This window comes from Phasianus colchicus, chromosome 2 (genome assembly GCF_987193195.1).
Source record: "Phasianus colchicus chromosome 2, bPhaCol1.hap1.1, whole genome shotgun sequence".
Classification (NCBI taxonomy): domain Eukaryota; kingdom Metazoa; phylum Chordata; class Aves; order Galliformes; family Phasianidae; genus Phasianus; species Phasianus colchicus.
The window spans coordinates 101,211,178-101,230,824 of NC_143437.1; the positions used below are offsets into that span (position 1 = coordinate 101,211,178).

The 19,647-nt window shown below is 42.7% G+C and overlaps 1 protein-coding gene across 3 annotated transcripts; it reads right to left on the reverse strand.

Annotated features, from left to right (window-relative positions):
* Positions 1–927: 927 nt before the first annotated feature.
* Positions 928–19,634, reverse strand: MATN3 (matrilin 3). Of its 3 annotated transcripts, none has more exons than XM_090136417.1 (8): positions 17,435–17,589; positions 15,110–15,679; positions 12,466–12,588; positions 12,257–12,379; positions 10,668–10,790; positions 8,747–8,869; positions 4,999–5,106; positions 933–2,799 (listed from the first exon to the last, which is right to left on the reverse strand). In XM_090136417.1, exons 1-8 carry the CDS (start codon positions 17,535–17,537, stop codon positions 2,744–2,746), a joined length of 1,329 nt encoding a protein of 442 aa, XP_089992543.1. In that variant the 5' UTR covers positions 17,538–17,589; the 3' UTR covers positions 933–2,743. The 3 variants fall into 3 exon arrangements, with proteins under 3 accessions (XP_089992544.1, XP_089992543.1, XP_031466881.1); XM_031611021.2 differs by lacking the exon at positions 17,435–17,589 and adding an exon at positions 17,619–19,634 and having other exon boundaries at positions 934–2,799; XM_090136418.1 differs by lacking the exons at positions 8,747–8,869; positions 17,435–17,589 and adding an exon at positions 17,619–19,634 and having other exon boundaries at positions 928–2,799.
* Positions 19,635–19,647: the final 13 nt, after the last annotated feature.

Below are 19,647 nucleotides of genomic sequence, written 5' to 3' on the forward strand. Positions count from 1 at the left end.
TGTATCTCCAGGGTATCACCTTGAGCCTCTTCAGGCTGAACAATCCCAGTTCCTTCAGCTGCACCTCAAAGGACTTATGCTCCAGATCCTTCACAGCTTCACTGCCCTACTCTGGACATGCTCCAAGGCTTTAGTGTCTTTCTTGCAGTGAGGGGCTCAAAATTGAACACAGCACTGGAAGTGCAGCCTCACCAGTACTAAGTACAGGGGAATTATCACCTCCCTGGTCCTGCTATTTCTGATACAAGCCAAGATGCCATTGGCCTTCTTGGCACCTCAGCACCGTGCTGACTCATGTTCAGCTAGTTGTCAACTAGCACCCCCAAACACCAAAATAGGACCATTTTGTTCAGTGTCCTCCATAAAGGAGAATTGTGATGAAGTACTCACACCTACATCTTGTCACGTTCAATGCCATATCCCTCTTCTGAGAGGCTATCTGAAACCATAGAGACAGAACTAGCCAGTGGTTATCATCAAATCATTTAATTGAAGGTACACTTTGTATGTAACTTCAAGTGTTGGACATCCAACTTTTTAACTAATGCTGATTTAGAAGCACATATGTAAGAACTATAAAGCAAAGTTGCTCAACTCCTATGTATGCTGAACTACTGCATCTTAGAGCTGAACAAGAGAGCTTGATGTAGGTTAGCAAGTGGAATTATAATAATTTGAAAATATCACCCAAAAAATCCCGTTTAGTTATTTTTCGTAACAGTTCTCTGCACTGAAGTTATGTTGTCTCAATAATTGAAATAATATATTTACTCATCCATACAAGAACATCTGTATTTAAAATGAATAAGTTTTAGGAATTCACTCAATTCGACATGCCCTTATATCTTGTTTTTTTTAAAAAAACAATTGCTTATATCGCCTTGGATTTTTATCTAGCGCTTACAAAGTGAGACAAGACAATTGCTCAGAGGAATTAAATGTTAGATACTATCATCTGCCAGGTAGAATGGCATTATGAATGCTAGCACATGAAACAAAGCTTGTCCAGCTGACAGCTTGCAAGGCAGATCTGGCCTTCAGGACAATTTTCCACTATCATAAAATTATATATCTCATTTGACAACCAGCCCCAGTGTAAGTGGGATTACCGTAATTTGCTCCCAGCTGCCAGGAACCTGCATTAGATTTACAACTTGTTTATTTTTTCTAATTATGGAGGCTGTGGCATACCCCTGCTCCCATAAATCTTTATATAATACCCATGTTCAACCCAAGGACATAAAAGTAAGTAAAGAGCTGGATATAAAACTCCATGAGTTACAGAAAAAAAAAATGCACGCACAGTACTTTGAGTAAGCAACTGAAACAGTTAGGTTGTCCCATGCCAACTGTAGCTGAAAGGCAGCAAATGGGTGGAGGCACTTTACAGCATAACGCTGACACACCAATCCAGCAGCCTGGGAGAGTTTGCAGACTCATTTTCAGTTCTTGCTGAAGCTGTGTCTCCTGTTCATCATTTAGAATTTCATTTGAACGTAACGTTACTGGACAGACATACCTGAAGGCTCACTCATATACACAGCTTTTCATTCCATTTTACCATTTCAGAACACAAGTACGTGAGAGAATAAGATGAAACATACAGTGTTTTCATCCTACTGAAAGATCTTCAGCTTTTCACTCTTGCATTTTACTGTTGCCATTAGTGGGGTGAACCTCTGTTCAACAGCATTCACTCAAAAATACATGCTAAGTGAACTCCTGTCCTCCAACTTTCCTTGAAATAGTTTGTATCTACTAAGCACAGGGTGTGACATGAGCATCAGTCTTGTTACAGCATGTCCTTGGCATACCAACCACCAATTTAATACTTTGTTTAATTTAAATATAGTTTTAAAAACATTTGCATGATTGCACATGCAAGTGTGCAGAATAAGTGGATTTCTTTTGGCACAGCAAGTTTTGTTGCCCAACTTTGTGTGCCCAACTGATACCAGTAGCCCTGGGAGAGCTTTTGGAGGGACAATAGCAGAGACTGCTTGCTTACATAACTCTTACAAGATAAAAACCTTAAAGTGGAGCAAATATTTTGCCTTTCCAAGTGCAGAACCTTGAAATGACTATTAGTCTCCTACAGACATTAGCAAGGAGTCAAAATCAAACTGTTCTTTTTCCAAAACTGTGCGACTCAGCAGCAGTGTCCTGTTTAATGATGCAGATTTCTGTGATTCAGTGCCTCTTTGAGGTTTTGTTTCCTGGTCTTTGTTAATCTATTTTGTAATACACATACTTCAATACGCATTAAAAATACCACTTCCAACATCAGTGTGCTTGATCGTATTTTATTTTATCAAAATAAGTTACAAGGTCCCAAATTACTTTCCCTTTTAATGGACAGATTCCATGGGCACACTTTTACTTTGCCTTGCCATTTCACAGCTTTATATGAGTGAATACTGTACCCGTACATTTTTTTTTCCTGTATTTCTTTTAAATAAGACAATAAAAATGCAGTTACTGCAGAACAGAAATACCTGCTGTACTCCTGGCAGTACAGACCAAAGCAGGTACAGGTGGCTTTATTGTTACAAAATGAATGTACATGAAGATCCTCAGGGTCACTGTACTTTCAAGACTATTGTCTTCCTGAAGTCTTCTTGACACTTGCCAATAATAACAGCCAACTGCTCTTCTGTAAGCTGCGCAACAAAATAAAGCTTGCTGAACACAATAAAAAGAATTGCTTATGAAAGATTATTTTGAAGGTGAGTAGAACGCTGCCTCAGACAACCTGCTGTCTGTCTTGATAGGCTTGCAGCTTCTGAGACACTTCATCTAGTGGTCAGATGTTAAGGGTAATATAATAAATAGCTACCAGGTTTGGTTTATTTATAATCTTTCTCATTACTATATTTCACACAGATACACTGCTTTTTAAGTGAGCTTAATAGGTGCTTGAACTACAGATTTCAAGATGTTTTAGAGAGCTGTTAAGATCTAGTAACTTAGCAAATTTTCTGTATAGCCCCATTTTCTTATAAGGAGTTGGAGCAAGTGACGTTCAGATCTGAGGAGCAGCAGATGATAACCTCCAGTTTTTCCAGTTTGTTCAGAGAGGATGCAAAGGATACAGATGCCCAGCGAAGAAAGCAAGCATCGGTTATTTGCAATGAAGTGTATTCCCAACTTGAAACCACCACCATCTTGTTTCATATCGGTGCTTTTGAAATAAATACTCTATTACTACAGAGATTACAGTATAGGCTTACTTATCTCGGCACTCAGTTTTAACTGCTTACATTCCTGGAATGATATATCTAGGTTACTTCAAAAATAATGCCTCCTATTTATTTCCATGGATACAACTGGTACAAACAGCACAGTAACACCATTTGATAGGGCAGACTCTCAGCTAAAAATTTTTTTATAAATTTCTATTTTTCAGTGTAGTCACCACCACTAGCTATGCATTTTTGCCAGCTCTGAACAAAAGTCTGCATGCCAAGCTCACAAAAATCCACACCAGCATAAGTAACCCACTGTCACTTTCACCACTGCTGAAATGCACCACTGTGCTCACATCCACTGTTTGGACTCCTGAAACATTCAGCAAGTGTTGATAAATGTTACTGGGTGCCATTTTTTGAATATGGAGGAACTCAATGACACATCTTTGCCACGTATGCACTTCCATGTCAGTGCCATTTTGTCAGACTGCCCCTCTGCTGCCATCTGTTACACGGCAACAAAATACAATATTGTGAAGGTTGAATCTTTACAGTCATCCCACCAATGTCTGCCTCTGATGTCATGGGCCGACATCATAAGATAGGAAGCATTACTTTTGGAGCAGCCCTCATATTTTAATCTAAGGAAAATCAGATTATTCTCTTCACCTTTCCAAGGCAGATGAACTGAGTTCTAGGGACCCTAAAAGAAGAAGGATTTACACTTAAACCTATAAAAATAACACTGAATTTATTTAAGAGCTGGGAAAGTCTTGTGTCCTTGATAGTAGACTTCATTTATCTGTACAAATGTCAATATAGAAAACTTAATAGCATCCTGCTTTGATTAATCCAAAGTATCCCCCTCTTCTTTGATTCTGAATCCCTAGTTATCAGGATGACAACCACAGGTCTAGCCCTCCCCTGCATTAATTCCTATTTGAACAAGAGCACCATTCACAGAAAAACAAGCATGCAGTCTCAGAAGTTTCCAGTGCTGCAAACATACCACAACCTTTGGTAAACTGTCACTGCCATCAACCACTCTCACTTTTAAAAATTGTGCCTTCTGCTGAATCACAGCTTGTCCAACTTCTCGTCAGTAGTTCTTGTCATTCCATCTGAGGACATTTATTCCAGCATTCAGTTTTGCTACCACACCACAGAATTCACCACTTTCATTTTTCCTCCCACGTGTCTGTGAAATGTCTCATCTGGGAGCCAGACACCTTTCTCCTCTCTGCTGCAATGCAGTGAATGGAGCCATCAAACCTTGCAGCCTGGGTGCTCGCCCTGCCTCACAGCCCTCCCACTCTGTCCACTAGATCCTCCATACCTCCCAGCAGTTGAGTACTAACAAGCTAGTAGTTTTTGTCTTGTTTTTTTTTATATATAAAAGAGTTCGTATGCCAGCTTGGAAGCCACAGCTGATCAGACTGCAGCCATGCTGCCCCTGAAGGGCCTTCAGAAATGTTGGGACATACACAAGCTACTAATAGAAAAGCTCTAACGTGAGCATTTGCTGTCAGTCTCACCTTGAAGAATTACAAATAGAGCAACTTTTGATGTCCAACATAATGAATATAGTCCAGGTGATGGGGGGGTGTGCATTTTATCTGTACCTTGTTAGGAAAACCCTTCAAGGAAATGTGAAAACATAATAGTATTTGCTACACCCATGATTTTACTCCCTAACATTTGTACAGTCAAGAAAATGCTTTTGTTTGTGAGGTGTGTAACCCCCAGCTTCCACCAAAAGAGCTATCTTTAAAAGAGCAATAAAGAGCTGAACACATAAGAAAAAGGATATGTTTTGTGGACAGAGCTTCAAGGCGTGAGGTGACTGAATCCTGCAGTGCAGCTATGGCTTCACACTTACAGGCCTCTTCATTTGTTACAAGACTGCTTGTTGTGGCTCCTAAGAGAGAAAACAGCATTTAAAATACTGATGAAAATATTTATAAGCCAGGAAAAGGCACAAAGAGTTGAAGCCAGACTGTGAGTCTGCAGCCCAGGGCAAGGGGGAGGGAAAGGCAATGTAGATGGAGGTCATCTTGTAGCTAGAGGCACACATGTCCCATCTCCAGGAGCAAGGCAAGCAAGAGAGAGCTCAACTCTGACTGAGAAGGAGGCGTGCCTACCCAGATCCTCTTAAGCTCTGCAAAGCAGACCATTATTGAGTAAAACATAAATAGAGGCCCTACCCTGGGGGCAAGGACCAACCAGCCTCCTCCCATCAACTATAGTCATTAGACTAGTTCTCCCTCTCATCCAGAATATCCCCTGCCCCAAAAGTTAGGACACACTGGGAAGTGGGATGAGGATGCTCAAGTGCTACAGCCTAAAAACCTGCAATTCAGTTCCATCTTGTAAGAAGCACTTTGACCATCCATGCAGGAGGGCTACTAGAATCACATTCTATTAGCTCAGCTATATTGTAGGCTATGACTAGCTTTTTGGGTTTTGCTTCAGAACCTGGGTTGCTACCTGTCAAACCTGGAACACAATGCCATTTGGGGTGTCTGTGAACATACAGGTATAGGAATTTCATAGAATATATAGAATATTATAGAATGCATAAATGGCCAAAGTTAATCCTCCAGGGAGTTTTGCAGCCAAGCAGAAAGGCAGCTAGTGATTTTGAGTACATAAAGAATTATCAGTGTCAGACATCAATTGGCTTGGATCGGTTTATAAGATATGGATGGAATTTAGATAGCTAAGTATCTAGCGTGATACAGAATTAAAATAATTCATTTTGCCACTTTGTAAATAATACAAAATATGAGTTCAATAATGTTAAATAGTAAGCAGTAGAGGTTCAGCTAAGCCATCATCATGTTTCACTCCACAAATACACTTTTAACACTGGCAGTACGCATGCATAGGGAGCATCACCCTTCATTTCTCAAGAGATGTGAACATCAGTCCACTCAATGTCACATAAATATATATGAAGGGAAGAACAATATCCCAATCAGTCCAAATGAATTTAAAATCCAGTAGGAAAGCTCAGCACCATTGATGGAGGAACCAGTTAATATGGAGGAGAGGTAATCGGCCTCTTAGGAAAGACAAAGCAAACACTGCCATATTTTGCAGTGATTCGATTTAATCTGTTTCAAGGTCTTGCCCTCAAACTTACTGAGGACCAGGGCCTCAGCTGTCCTTAAGAATTCTTTTTTTAACATAATGTACCACAAAACATGGGTGTTCACAAACAAAAGGCTCAGATATATGATAATTTGTCCTGAAGGACAGATTCCCAGGGTGTTTTGCTGACTAACTCCCAGAAGAGCTGGAAATTGACTTCCCTAAAATTAAGCTTCCTGATTTTACTTCTTTGTATGTCTGATATTCCTTAAGTGTGCATTCCATCATGCATGATCACTACAGCCCAGGCAGCCTCCAATCCTGATGTCACCAATCACGATGAGAGCCTGCAATTGTGATTCCTCCAGTATCTGCAGGAAGAAGCCTTAATCAACAGGCTCTGCTCGATCAGACAGCCTGTAGTAGACCCCAACCACAAGGCTCCCTTTGTTGCCTTGGTCTCTGACGCTCACCCCCAGGCTTTCAGCTTGCTCATGGCCATTCTTCACATTCCATTCCTTCCTTGATGTAGAGGGCATGCCTCCTCCCTTCCTCTCCTGCCAGTCCTTTCTGAACAGCTTGTAGCCATCAACAGCCACATTCCAGTTGTGGGAATCATCCCACCAGGTTTCAGTAATGGCAACTACATTGTGTTTTTCCAATGGTACAGGGACTTCAAACTCCTCCTGTTTATTTCCCAAGCTGCATGCATTGGTGTAGAGGCAGTTCAGTTGGGCAGCTGGCCTTGTTGCCTTTTTGGTGGATAATTCCTTAATTCCTTTCAAGTTTTTACCTTTAGTCTCCCTGTTGCCTTCATTGCCATAAGATGCAGCAGGTTGAGGGCTCCTGCTAGAACCTTGTCCCTTAGCTAGTCAATCCTGCACATTGTTGAGGGCAGACTCGCTATCACCCAATTCCTGCTTCAAACAAACCTCTCAGCAATGTATTTATCAGATGGCTTTTCCTGGAGCTCTCAAAATCCCTCCCTGTCACCAAAGGGATAGAGGAAAACACCACCTGTACTCCTACACCATCCGCTAACCACCCCAGTTCCCTGAAATCTCTCAGGCTTCTCTCAGTGACTTCATCAATGCCAGCCTGAACTCTCAGTAAGGGATAGATATTATTTTATAACATTTATAACATTTTAACATGTAGAACAAAGTTCTGCTTTGTTCTTTTCAATTCTCTCCCCCATTCCAGCAGAAAGGGGGGAAAGTGAGTGAACAGCAGTTTGGGTGCTCAGCCACCTGCCACATTAAACCACAACAGCTTGCAAAGGCACTGACAGTAGATTATTCAAATGATTCTTTTTTTTTTCTCCAGATGTATAAGTGCAAAGCTAATCAATGCTAAACAAATGATTTAGCAATAAAACAATAGAAATATTGTACCTGGATGCAATTTCTCTTCTTTCTTAAATTATTTTGGTTTCTGTTTTTACCATGCCACTGATATTTCCATTTTGCAAGGAAACTGATGGCTGCTTGAATTACAGAAAATGACTGAAATACTGATTTTCAAAAGTTTGTTCTTTCAGTGTTTAATTGAAAAAAAAATTTGTAAACTGATTCATTTCCAACAGTGCAGAAAATCATTTGTCTTAGAGCCAGTGTTGAAACTGGTTTCTCCTTGATTCCACTGAACACGTATTTGTTCAGCTCCCATTTTTTTGGAAGCTCCTGCCAGCCTTATAGCCAGTGTACAAAGAAGAGTTGTTCAAAATTTGGCTGGAGGAAGGCCAGTTCAAAATATCACACCAACATGGTTGGTTTCCCATTGACTGCCAGTGAAGTTTGTGTGTTTGCATTTGAATTCTCCAGTGGCAAATACAGATCCTCTTTGGATTATGTGTTTTAACCAAATTACTTTTCCAAATGACAACAGTCCAAGAGTATCCTGAATTTCTCTGCAGAGCTTCTGTGAAGTTCAGAGTCTTCCAGCATTTGATATTCAAAATCCTGTGCAATTCTACTGCTCATGGGATGCCCAACAAATCATACAAAGCATGCTAGGGTGGTGTTCTTACACTGTACTTACGTTTTAAGTCCAGACCTACAAAAAACAACTGTTTTTGCAGGTAGTGTTTGGCTATATCTACCTCTTTTAGACTTTGCTCTTACATAGGTCTTCCTATGTAAGGTCTTCCTATTCCACTTCATGCAATGTCTAATTATTCGTGCTCTGAGCAGCTGTAGATCAGACAAGGTACCACTTCAGGTCCCTTCCAGTCCAACTTATGATTCCACATCAAATTCTGCAGAGGCCCTGCAAACAGGGTTTGCTGACTACAAAGTGATAAAGAAGGATGCAGTGTCAGGCTATGAGCGCTGCCAGGCATGAAGCACTTTATATATCCAAATGCTGAAAGAGGAGAGGGCAGAGTGACATAGAGCTGTCTTATAGCACTTCAGTGATTAGGTGGGGAGAGCATGGAGGGACAGAAGACAGCAATCTGGCCTTACTTGAGCAAGTCTTCTTGTCTGGATTCAGGACGTAGCCTTGATAGCAGTCACATGTATAGAACAGATCATCTCTCACACAGACCTGCTCACAGTCATGCCTTCCAGGTGCACACATGTCAACAGCTAAGAAAGACATTGGAGAAGAACATTAAAAGATATCCCAGCTTCAGACTGTGTATTTGGCATTAGGAATTTCCTTTTGCCACCATATCCACATTTGGACTCAAACCAGCACGTTTTTATTGCACATCAGCAGGATATTAGCCACAGTAGGGCACACAGAGTGTGTTTTTATCTGTCTGTCAGCATCACAAAGTTAATATGACTTTAGGAACTCCAGCAACACCTTTCTTTAATTGTAACAAATTGCGAAAGGAACTGAACTAGCAGTGATCCAGTTACAAAATAATGATCCACAGGAATTTTGGAGAACAAATATCTGGATTTTAAGAGAGCATCTGGCATTATTTCAGCTCTAATGAGATAAGATGCTGTTTTATGGAGTGAAAAGACCATAATCAAAAGAGTATACAAGGCTGCTCAAAAAAAGAAAGACGTGGCAACCACTGCCAGTTACAAAGTGGGTACTTTATGTGTGAGGAAGATGTCTTCTGCCAAATTTAACACATCAACTCCAAAAGAGCAAGTTGATGAGTTCCTATATTTGGATATCTCAGCAGTAAGGAGGCTCTGTAAGGCAAAAGTAACTGAAGACAGAAAGAAAGAAGGAGAGACAGCAAGAAAACAAGCAAGGGAGCAAGGAAAGAGCCCTTCCTGGATCTATGCTATTTTTATTATATCAAAAAGACTCGGAGAGTTGAGAAATCACAAGCAGCTTGCTGCAAAATGAGACTGAAGAGGGAAAAGAATGAAAAAAGCAAGTACGTTGGACAAATACCCTGAAATTTGAGTCTGCACGGGGATAATCGCTGCTATGAAAGGAGATTCAGGACTGGACTCACAAAATGGATGCCTCTCTACATTCATTTTTCCTTGCGGATGTTTACTGCCTCTTTATAATACCAGTTGAAAGTTAATCTTTAGAATTGTATTTACAAAATCTGTTCCCGAACTACGCAGGAAGAAGTAGTAAGAAGTTTGCTTCTTTGAGATGTGAGAGCTATGAATTAATCAGAGAGATTTCCCTAGGAATTTCCTGGGATTGCAAACACAGATTTGTCACAGCAACTATGGTAAGGAAAGAGACTATGACAGAAGTAGAAAAAAGAATTTTACATCAATAAATTATCATTGAGACACTTAAGGAAATGAAGAGTGAAGTTTAAACCCTAATGGAGTGAAAATGACACAGAATACATGTTCATCTGTATGTACTATGTATTTCTACATGTCCTTATGCACTACCAAGATCTATGCTCCTATTCTCCGCAAGAGACCAGCACTGAGAAAGACCATTTCTCTCCAGCCCCTGTAGCTTTAAGGCTGGAGTATTTTTTTAAGGTCCAAACACATCCATCAGGAAGAACTACAGGCTCTAGTCTGTCCTGCGCGCAGTCCTTGCTCTTCTTTATCTCATTCCTACAGCTTCATTATGCTGGTTTGCTGAAGAGTTACCTGACAGGTAGTGTGTATCACATATTCCCACCAAATATACCATCTTTCTCTGCTGTCAGGTGGATATAGCAACTCATGCTCCAAAAGTGTGAAAATATTGAGAAGTCCCCAGGGAAATACCAAATGACATCTTAATTACAGCAATTACAAGCCTCCCACAACTGTAGAAGACTCAAAAGTCTCAAATTATTACTGTAAATATGAAGAAAAAAACTGAAGTTGCACTGTGCTCTTAGGAGTTGTACAGCAACTCCTGAATTACTATCAGAAAAATAATGTAAATTAACCTGATTTAGAAGAGTACATGTTGTTAGCTGAACACAGTTTTTCCTTGAACAAGTCTTACCCGAGCAAGTCTTCTTATCTGGATTCAGAGTGAATCCCTCAAAGCAGTCACAGCTGTAGGATCCACCGTTTCTCCGACAGACTTGGGCACAATCATGCCTTCCAGGTGCACACATATCCATGGCTGCCGTGGACCATGTTTTAGAGAAGAAAGCAATTAATGCTTCCCAGACAGACAAGCATCGTAAATACTTGAACATTTATAAATATAACTTCATCAGGATTCAAACAGCTCCCTATCTACCACATTATTTTATTATGCTGCAGATAACTGAATTCAGTTCCTAATTATTTAATGTAGGAGGCAGATATCTGGGCTCCAAGATTGCTGCACCATATTTCACACAATCTGATTTTCACTTGCAATTTTGACTGCCCTGAACAGCCCTATGATGGATGAAACTAAAGCACCATACTGAGATGAGCAATAACCTGCCATGTTGCTGTTAAGAGAGAAAGAGTGATTATTCACTCTGAGGGAGGGAGGCACTTAAAACTTCTGGATCCAAAGGAACAAATCTTCAACTCTTCAACACTTTGAAAGGGTAGATAACAGCAGGACAAGGGAAAATGGTTTTAAGTTGAATAACAGAAGATTTAGGTTGGATATCAGGGGGAAGTTCTTTACTATGAGAGTGGTGAGGTGCTGGAACAGCTGCCCAGAGAGGCTGTGGATGCCCCATCCCTGGAGGTGTTCAAGGTCAGATTGGATGGGGCCCTGGGCAGCCTGGTCTAGCATTAAATGTGGAGGTTGGTGGCCCTGCATGTGGCAGGGGGGTTGGAGCTTCATGATTCTTGAAGTCCCTTCCAACCCTGGCCATTCTGTGATTCTACGATTCTGTGACAATTACAGAAAAATATTTGGGGAAAAAAGTGCTCCTAATAGGCTAACTTTTCAGGGTGAAAATTCAAGAAATAGGAAAGGAAGAAGCTGGTTTTAGTATAAGACTGGGGTTGCTATACTGTGGAGCACTACATAGCCTATGAACAGCAAGCTTTAAAAAAAATTAAAAAAATTTAAAAAACCTGAATTTTGACAGGGAGATGGAGGGGTTATGGAAAAATGGACAGGTCCTACACAGAATCATAAAGGTTGGAAGAGACTGCTAAGATCACCATGTCCAACCAACCACCCACCCCCACCATGCTCACTAACCATGGTCCTCATTGCCACATCTCCACACTTCTTGAACACCTCCAGAGATGGTGACCTGCACACCCCCGGGCAGCCTGTGACTGTGCATAACCTCCTTCTTTTGGAGAAGAAATTTTTCCTAATATCCAAGCAGGGGCACTCACTTTGGAGTGGAGACACAATGCTGGTAGACACATCTGATATAGGTTCCTCGTCTCCCAAGAGCAATGTTTAGGAAGTACCATGAAGACCATACAGTGGTAGGTAAGTGAATTACTTTTTTTAATTGAGATTTTTAAAGAAAAGTGCGATTCTATTGACTAAGAGAATCTTAGAACTAAGAGGAAGGGCTTCAAGAGTTGACATCTACAAGCAATTTTTCAGCCAGAAACAGTAAAGAAAATATGCTCATATCTTCTCGAATTTCATATACAAACGTAGCCTTTAATTCCTACCTGAGCAAGTCTTCTTATCTGGATTCAGAGTGTAGCCTTCAAAGCATTCACAGACATAGGACCCGTTGTTACTCACACAGATCTGATCGCACTCATGCCTCCCAGGTGCACACACATCCACAGCTGCAAAAAGAACATTTTTTAATAGATTTCTATTTGGAATCATCTCAGAAATGGCAAGAAGAGTACTTTTACCAAAGGAGTAATACCTGAGCAAGTTCTCTTATCCGGATTCAGAGTGTAGCCTTCATAGCAATCACAGAGGTAGGATCCGCCGTTACTCACACAGAGCTGCTCACAATCGTGGGTCCCAAGTGCACACGTATTTGCAGCTACAGAGGGCATTTTCAGAAAAACCATTTCAGTCATCTCAGGGGAAAGAAACACTCATTGACACTTTATGCCTATGAAAGTGTTTCAGGTTTTGTACTCTTTGCTGAATTTGTAGTAAGAGATCTCAGCGCTGCATCACAATCACAACAGTTAGACACATCTTTCAAAACATTTTATAGCCTTTTACAAAGAGGTTGTGGATTAGCTCCCCACAAAGACAGGCTGATCTGCAAGAGGAGTGCCATCGGGAGAGAGAGGTTTTGAGCATTTTGGAACATGGGTTTTGGAACCAAGGGGGAAGGCTACAGGTGAATTCTCACTTCGAGAGTTGACATCTAAAGTAATTTTTTTATTAGAAGTAATGATGATAACTCACAGAAAATGCACCCATGTCTCTATGAGCTTCATCTATTAAAGTAGCCTTTACACTGGGCATAGAAACTCAGCAATAAGAAAGACCTTCTGGTTACTTGCTAAACTCTGCTTAGTGGCACACAACCTGATTTATGAATTCCTGCTGCTTTCAAAAAAAAACCTCTCATGTAAAATGAAATGTTACAGCACAGTAAAATAAATTAAATTACAATAGAAAGAGCATCAAGAGTAGGAAGAACAGGAAAGTAATTCAGAGGTGCTAGGAGAACAGGCCATCAGGGATAAAAAGTGCCCATGCAATGCTACCCTGTATAGGAAGGCTACTCACTTTAAATGACTTTAAGTGATCTTTAAATGGCTGTATGTAGATTAGATGAAGAGGGGAAGAAGAGAAAGAGCAGGAGCAGGAAAAAAAAAAAAAAAAGAGGTGATGGAAAAAAGGGAAAGAAAATAACAAATGAGAATGCTTGAATCGTCTCATCTAATGTGAGTTAAAATTTAATGTGGAAGATTTAGGCGTCCCCTAATAAGGCTGATTTAAAGTGTGCCTCGACTTTCCCTCGGCAAACACCATCTCAAACTAAGCCAGTGTCTTTTCAGTTATGACCTTGGGAATAAGAGAATCCATCTCAGTGACTTATGAACAAAATCTGTGGATGATATTTTCAAACACAACTGAGAAGCTCAGATTCAAACGGTCAGATTTTTGTGGCAGGAAAGGCAAGTTTCCACTGACCTTGACACCAACTCAAAGAGAAGATTTTCCATCTTCAGGATGGTCTCATGCTGAATGATGCTCTCAGTGCATCAAGGACCTGATCCTGGCCAACTATTTCACCCCTGAACATTAGTTTTCTTGTTTTCAGTTCACCCCACAAACAATCTTGTTTGGCTTGGCCAACGCAAAGGACCTCCTAATTGTCACTGGTGAGTCCAAATTTCAGGCTGTCCAAAAACACAGTGTGTAGTTGGAAAAGACCCAATTTACCCACACTGTCTTATAAGACTGTCTTCAATTCACTTGGCTTATAAGAGCCTTTTGAAAAGTTATTCCCTTTACCCCAGTCTCGTTCATAAATCCTAAAGAGCCCGGCTAACTTCATGCAAGAAACTCAGAGTTACACTGAGAGTATAAACGAGTCAGTTCTCTTTGGTAAATCCTCCAGCTTAGCAGAAGTGTAACTGCTGTGCCTCAGCACAATAAATGGCAATTTTAAGAACAAGAAATTTTTCTTTGGTGCTATGAAAAGCCTCACTTTGGCTAGGACATAGGTGGAAATAGGTGGAAAACTAATGTTATTTTCACAGCACCCATACCTGCCCAGCCAGGGGGGAGCTTGTATCTTCTAGCTGTTAGGGAGAGGATGTGGTCACAGCAGCAACACAGCACAATGTCAAGCCAAACCTCAAGCATTTCCTATATTAATTACTGGGCAAAGTGTTCTGCCTACAGATGGTCCCATGCATTTATTTTATATTTAGAGAAAGAAGTCTATTCACTCTAAATGTATTCAAAATATACGATGGGCATTTTTAATAGGGCTCTTAAGTAATGAAGATGAACACATTCTTGTCAGCCGAGTTCCTAAAGCAATGGCTGCTATGTTAATTCTCTCACATTGCTATTTACACCTGATCTTATCCATTTCTTGTTGGAAACTTATTTTACAAGGCATTTCCTTTTAATTTTACTTGAAAAATCTACTACATGCATGCCTTTTTATTTGACAATTGGGGGGGGGGGGGGGCGCAAGGCTGTTTTTAGGCACTCCAGATACACCACAGACTTTTGTCAATGGCAGTAGCAGCCCACCCTTACAGCATTACTAGTATCTATCCCAAGCCATATATACATCCAGCCCCAAGTGCTTCTGAAGCATTTCTGTGTCAAAATCAAGAGGGAGAGGAACATGGAGACACGAAATCAGTCCTGTTCCTCACATGGTAAGGTTGCTATTCAAAACCAGAGATCATTTCTTGGCCTCAACTGAATAGAAGGGTTGGTTTGTTTGCCCAACCAATGGCAAAGGAAATATGTAAATGCGATCCATAACACTGCTCAAAAACTTCTTTCTTAGGGAGTGGAACCACAGCAGAAGCCAAAAGGAGCCAAATTACACCACCCTCTTGGCCTGACCACCTTACCACAGAAGGTCTCTCGGAACTTGGCTGTCAGCTTCTCGATCACACCATAGGTCTCCACATAAAAGACGTGTTCATCCAGCGGCTCGCTGGCCATTATCCTCAGGGACTGCATGTCAGCACGGCCCACCCCCACCGCGTAGATCTCAATGCCAGCCGAGCGGGCGTTTGCTGCCACATTTTCAACCTGGTCTTGTGGCCGTCCATCTGTCACAACAATGACCACCTTGGGGATATTGAAGTTGGCTGGCCGGGTACCCATTTCCTCAGTGAAGACTTCATCCACGGCAGCTTGGATGGCGAGGCCAGTCATGGTGCCAGCAGACAGGGGCTGAATGCGAGACACGGCCGCCTTCATGGAGGCTTTATCAAAGTAGGTCCGGAGGGGAAACTCTACCTTGACGGTGCTGGCATAATTCATGACTGCCACACGAGTTGTTCTTTCACCAACGTCCAGAGTATCGATCATTTCTGACAAAAAGATTTTCACTTTCTCAAACTCTTCAGGTCGGACGCTGCGGGAGCTGTCGATGATGAAGACGAGGTCGAGGGGACGGTTCTTGCAGGCAGTGTCTGCCAGGAGGGAAGGACAGCACTTCAATCTACCTGAGCCGGGTAGACCAGAGCTCCCAGCACAGCGACAGCTGCAGTGGCAATGTACTCATACCAAATGAATAAGGGCACCTTCATTACCAAGGCAGAGGCCTAAAGTTACAGTGAACAACACATTTGAAATTCTTAAATATTCATTTAATACAATTGAAAGCTTCTAAGCATTAAAAAAACACAGCTGAGCCCACAAAATGTCAATCTGTTATTGATACAAGCAGTTGCAGCCTATACAGAAGATTAGCAATGACATATAAATGCATTTATTTTTATAAAGCGTGAATTTTTAGAGCAATAGAAATAAAGTGGTTTAAAACATAGGACAGTCTACGTAGCAGACAGATTCTTATAGTATACTTGTTAGCAGTAGTAAAAATACAGCAGAGTAATGATTAGAAATTATTTCTTGTTTGTAATTCCCGAGGCAAAGTACACAACAAGAAGAAATTAAGAGGCAGATGATGCTGTTATAAATACTGTTGTTGCTACTTTAAAGATTCCATAGCAGAGAAAAGAGCAAAGTATTTTTACATGTAAAAATATATACACACATTTGTAGCTTCAACAGTTCCTCACTGACATAGAAATCTGGACTGAGCAGAGACACCGCAACTCAGAGCAAAGAAAGACAAGCAGCTCTGCTAGGAAAACTCAGAAAGAATCATCAGCAGCAGGAGGCAACCTCAGCTGTATGCTCTGAAACCCATCTTGAAACCCTGGCCTTGATGCAACCAGGGTTTGCCATCAGGGAATGGGTTTGTACTACTGGCTCAAGAAAAAGAGACAACCCAGAATCAAAGTATTCCTACAGAAGAGGCATAGAGGCATCTCTGTCCAACAGCTCGTTAGCCAGCAGAATGTTAAGTGTTCAAGCAGCCTGAGTACACTTAGAGTGTAATCTCACACACTTGTCCAGCTACTACCAAGCTGACTTCTATTATTTCATTATGGTTTAAAAATTGATCAATAAATCGCTGTCTTCAGAAGTCTTTTCAAAATAGAGGTGAAAATGTTTTTTTTTTCCAGTGCATGAAAAAACCTTTTCCTGTGCAAGTGAGACAGAAGGAAAAAATCAACTTGCACAGCCAGGAAACATCACTACAGTTGGATTTGCTTTGGGACAGAGAAGCAGTCAGCTGAACTGCAGATCCCATCCAGGCACATTATATATACTTCTACATGCATCCCACAGCTTGCTGTCTGCATTAGCATTCAAAAGCATGGCATTGTGACCCTCCTGAAGCTCAGAAAACGTAAGGTAATGTTAGTACATGCATGTGCCTCTGAAAATATCAAAGAAAGAGGCACACAGTGTTCATCCTACAAAGAAAAAGGCCAAATGTGAGATTTGCAGGTAAAATACTCATCTATTTCAGATGAGGGAACAAAACTTTTCAGCAGCCGACTCCTTCTGAGTCTGAAACAAGAGACGTTCTGAAAACTCAGTGGGTACAGATCAGGTTTTAGGGGGAAGGCAAGAGGAAAAGAAAAGGAAAGAGGGAAGGGGAAAAGAACAGGAAGAAGGGAAGGCGAAAAAGAAGAAGGGAAGGGGAAAGAAAAGGAAGAAGGGAAGGGGAAAAGGAATCGCATCATTGGAATGAATGGGACCCTTGGAGGTCATCTGGTCCAAGTAGTTGACACTCGTGTCTGCACGCACGGGGTCCTTGGACAGCTGCAGCTAAGATGTCCTCGGGACCCAACTTTCCAGCAGCCACTTACAGCAGCAAGCCCCAAGGGAAGCCAAGGCAGCGGAGGCCCGCAGAGGCCGCGCAGCGGCGAGCAAAGCACGCGGCGAGCGAAGCGCGCGGCGAGCGGCAGGCATCACCCCCAGGAGCGGCAGCCGGGCACAACGCAGCTGGAAGCGGGCAGCTCCGGGCGGCGGCGCGGCACAGCAGCACGGTACCTGCCGCTCCGTGCCTCCCCGGGCCGCTGCCCAGCGGCTGCCGGCGCAGGCGGTGCGGGACGCCGCGCGTCGCGGGCAGCAGCGGGAGGAGCAGCGCCAGGCAGCAGCCCAGCGTTCCGAGCGCCCGCCGCATGGTGCCGCCTGCCCGCCGCCGCGCCGCCGCGCCGCCTTTAAAGGCCGTGGCCGCTGCCCCCGCCCGCCCCGCAGCCTCGCAGGGAAGGGCTGCGGGGTGACACGGCTCTGCGCTCGGAGCGGAGGGGACGGGAGGATGAAGTCATCGTTCTCGCTGAAATGATTGGTATGGCTCCGTTTACTTTGCGCTTCGAGCTTCAAGCGAGCGTCTCCAAGGCAGCGTTTGCGAAGAATACGGGGAAAGGCTCACGGGCGACCTGCGAGGCGCACAAACCCGCCTTTGTTTTCAGTTCTAACCCCGGTTGCGCTGCCCGGTAGCCAATTTCGGGGCAAGCGGCGCAAGCCTTGGCCGAACACATGGCGTATGGCGCAGGACTGCTGCCATTCAGTGCCAACGGGCTGCTCGCTCCTGTGCACAGCCACGGGACACGTGCAGGGCTGCCAGAGCTCGTCTCCTTTGACCTATGGAAGGGGAACAGTTACCTGTGATGAGGAACAGAACCACAGCCTCTCATCCACCTCACCAGCAATAGCCTTCGGCATTAATTAGTCACTTCAGCACTTGCCACTTGCCTTTTTGACTTTGGAAGAGGCCACGATGACATCTACAGAGCCTACAGACAGCAGCACAGGAGCCACATCACCACCATTCAGAGAGCTGCAGACCCCAACCCCTACAATTCCATGCGATTTAGTTAAAGACCACTTCAGTTTTAACACATCCTTTTCAATCACCTGAAAGGAGGCTGCAGCAAGGAGAGTATAAGGCCTCTTCTGCCTGGTTACCAACAGTAGGACACTATCTCAAGTAACTCCATGGGAGGTTCAGATTGGATATTAGGAAGAATTTCTCCGTGGGTGGGGTGGTTACACATTGGAACAGGTTGCTGAATGGAGTCTGCACACCCAGAGGTATTTAAGAGATGTGGACATGGCACTAAGGGAAATGGTTTAGTAGTAGGACTGCACGTCAGGCTGATGGTTGGACTCGATGGCCTTAAAGGTCTCTTTTAACTTAGGTGATCAATTCTTTCAGCTCTCCTCCAGAAACTTGTATTTTGGTGGTTTTCACTCTTAAAGAATCCCCCTTTCTGGAGCTCAACCCACACAGCTCTCAAGAACTCAAAAACTGAGTGCACTTATGGGACACCAGTGTGCACAGGGTAACGTGAGAGGCAGGGTGCAGAAGGGCAGCACAGGACATCCATACACTATTGCAGCACAAGGTGCTCTCACGGATGGCATTTTAGGTAGAAGTTAAGCAGCCTACTGCTGAGTGGGAGCAACCGAAGGCATCTTAAACAGCAAAGCAATAGGAAGGAGGTACGTATTGCAGCTGACTGGAATAACCAACAGCCTGCCTGCCCCTTTTCCCTAGCTTAATTAGAGATCCCTTTTGTCTGCCATGGTAGGAAGCTATTTCCTTTTCAGATGTATTAAATCAGTAAAATGTATTTTATCTGTTACTGCAAAGGAGGAAGAATAGAAAGATCTCCATTTCTTCTGTTTAAAAGGAGAACATTACTGAATGTATGGCATACACCCAACAGCTTTGGACATCTTCCAGTGCAAGCACTGCTCTAATCCCACTGGGTGTCTGTCCTGCTCTTAACATCTGACCTTATCAAGCATCAAATCTGCCCAAAGGTCTGGAAGGTTTGAGTACAATTCCCTTTACTCAGCTTATATAAGTAGCAACCAGACAAACAGAAGGCAACTGAGCAGTTCAACTGCAACTAAGGCTGCGATATGAGCTTATATACTGAAGGGAATCCATGCTTTCTATACAAAAGACTTCTACTAGAGAACATGGATCAACCACTGAACAACACCATTCTAAGTCAGTGCCATATAGACACAGCTTAGTGAACCCTGCCTGCAGGGCACTGAAGTACTT

What these genes read in the sequence shown, in the direction of transcription:
- MATN3 (XM_031611021.2), bottom strand. Translation starts at nt 17,751, where the DNA reads ATGCGGCGGGCGCTCGGAACGCTGGGCTGCTGCCTGGCGCTGCTCCTC. An exon ending in GGATAAGAGAACTTGCTCAG is followed by an intron (nt 12,380 to 12,465) that starts GTATTACTCCTT and finishes TTCTTTTTGCAG; the next exon opens with CTGTGGATGTGTGTGCACCT. An exon ending in AGATAAGAAGACTTGCTCAG is followed by an intron (nt 10,791 to 12,256) that starts GTAGGAATTAAA and finishes GGTCCACGGCAG; the next exon opens with CCATGGATATGTGTGCACCT.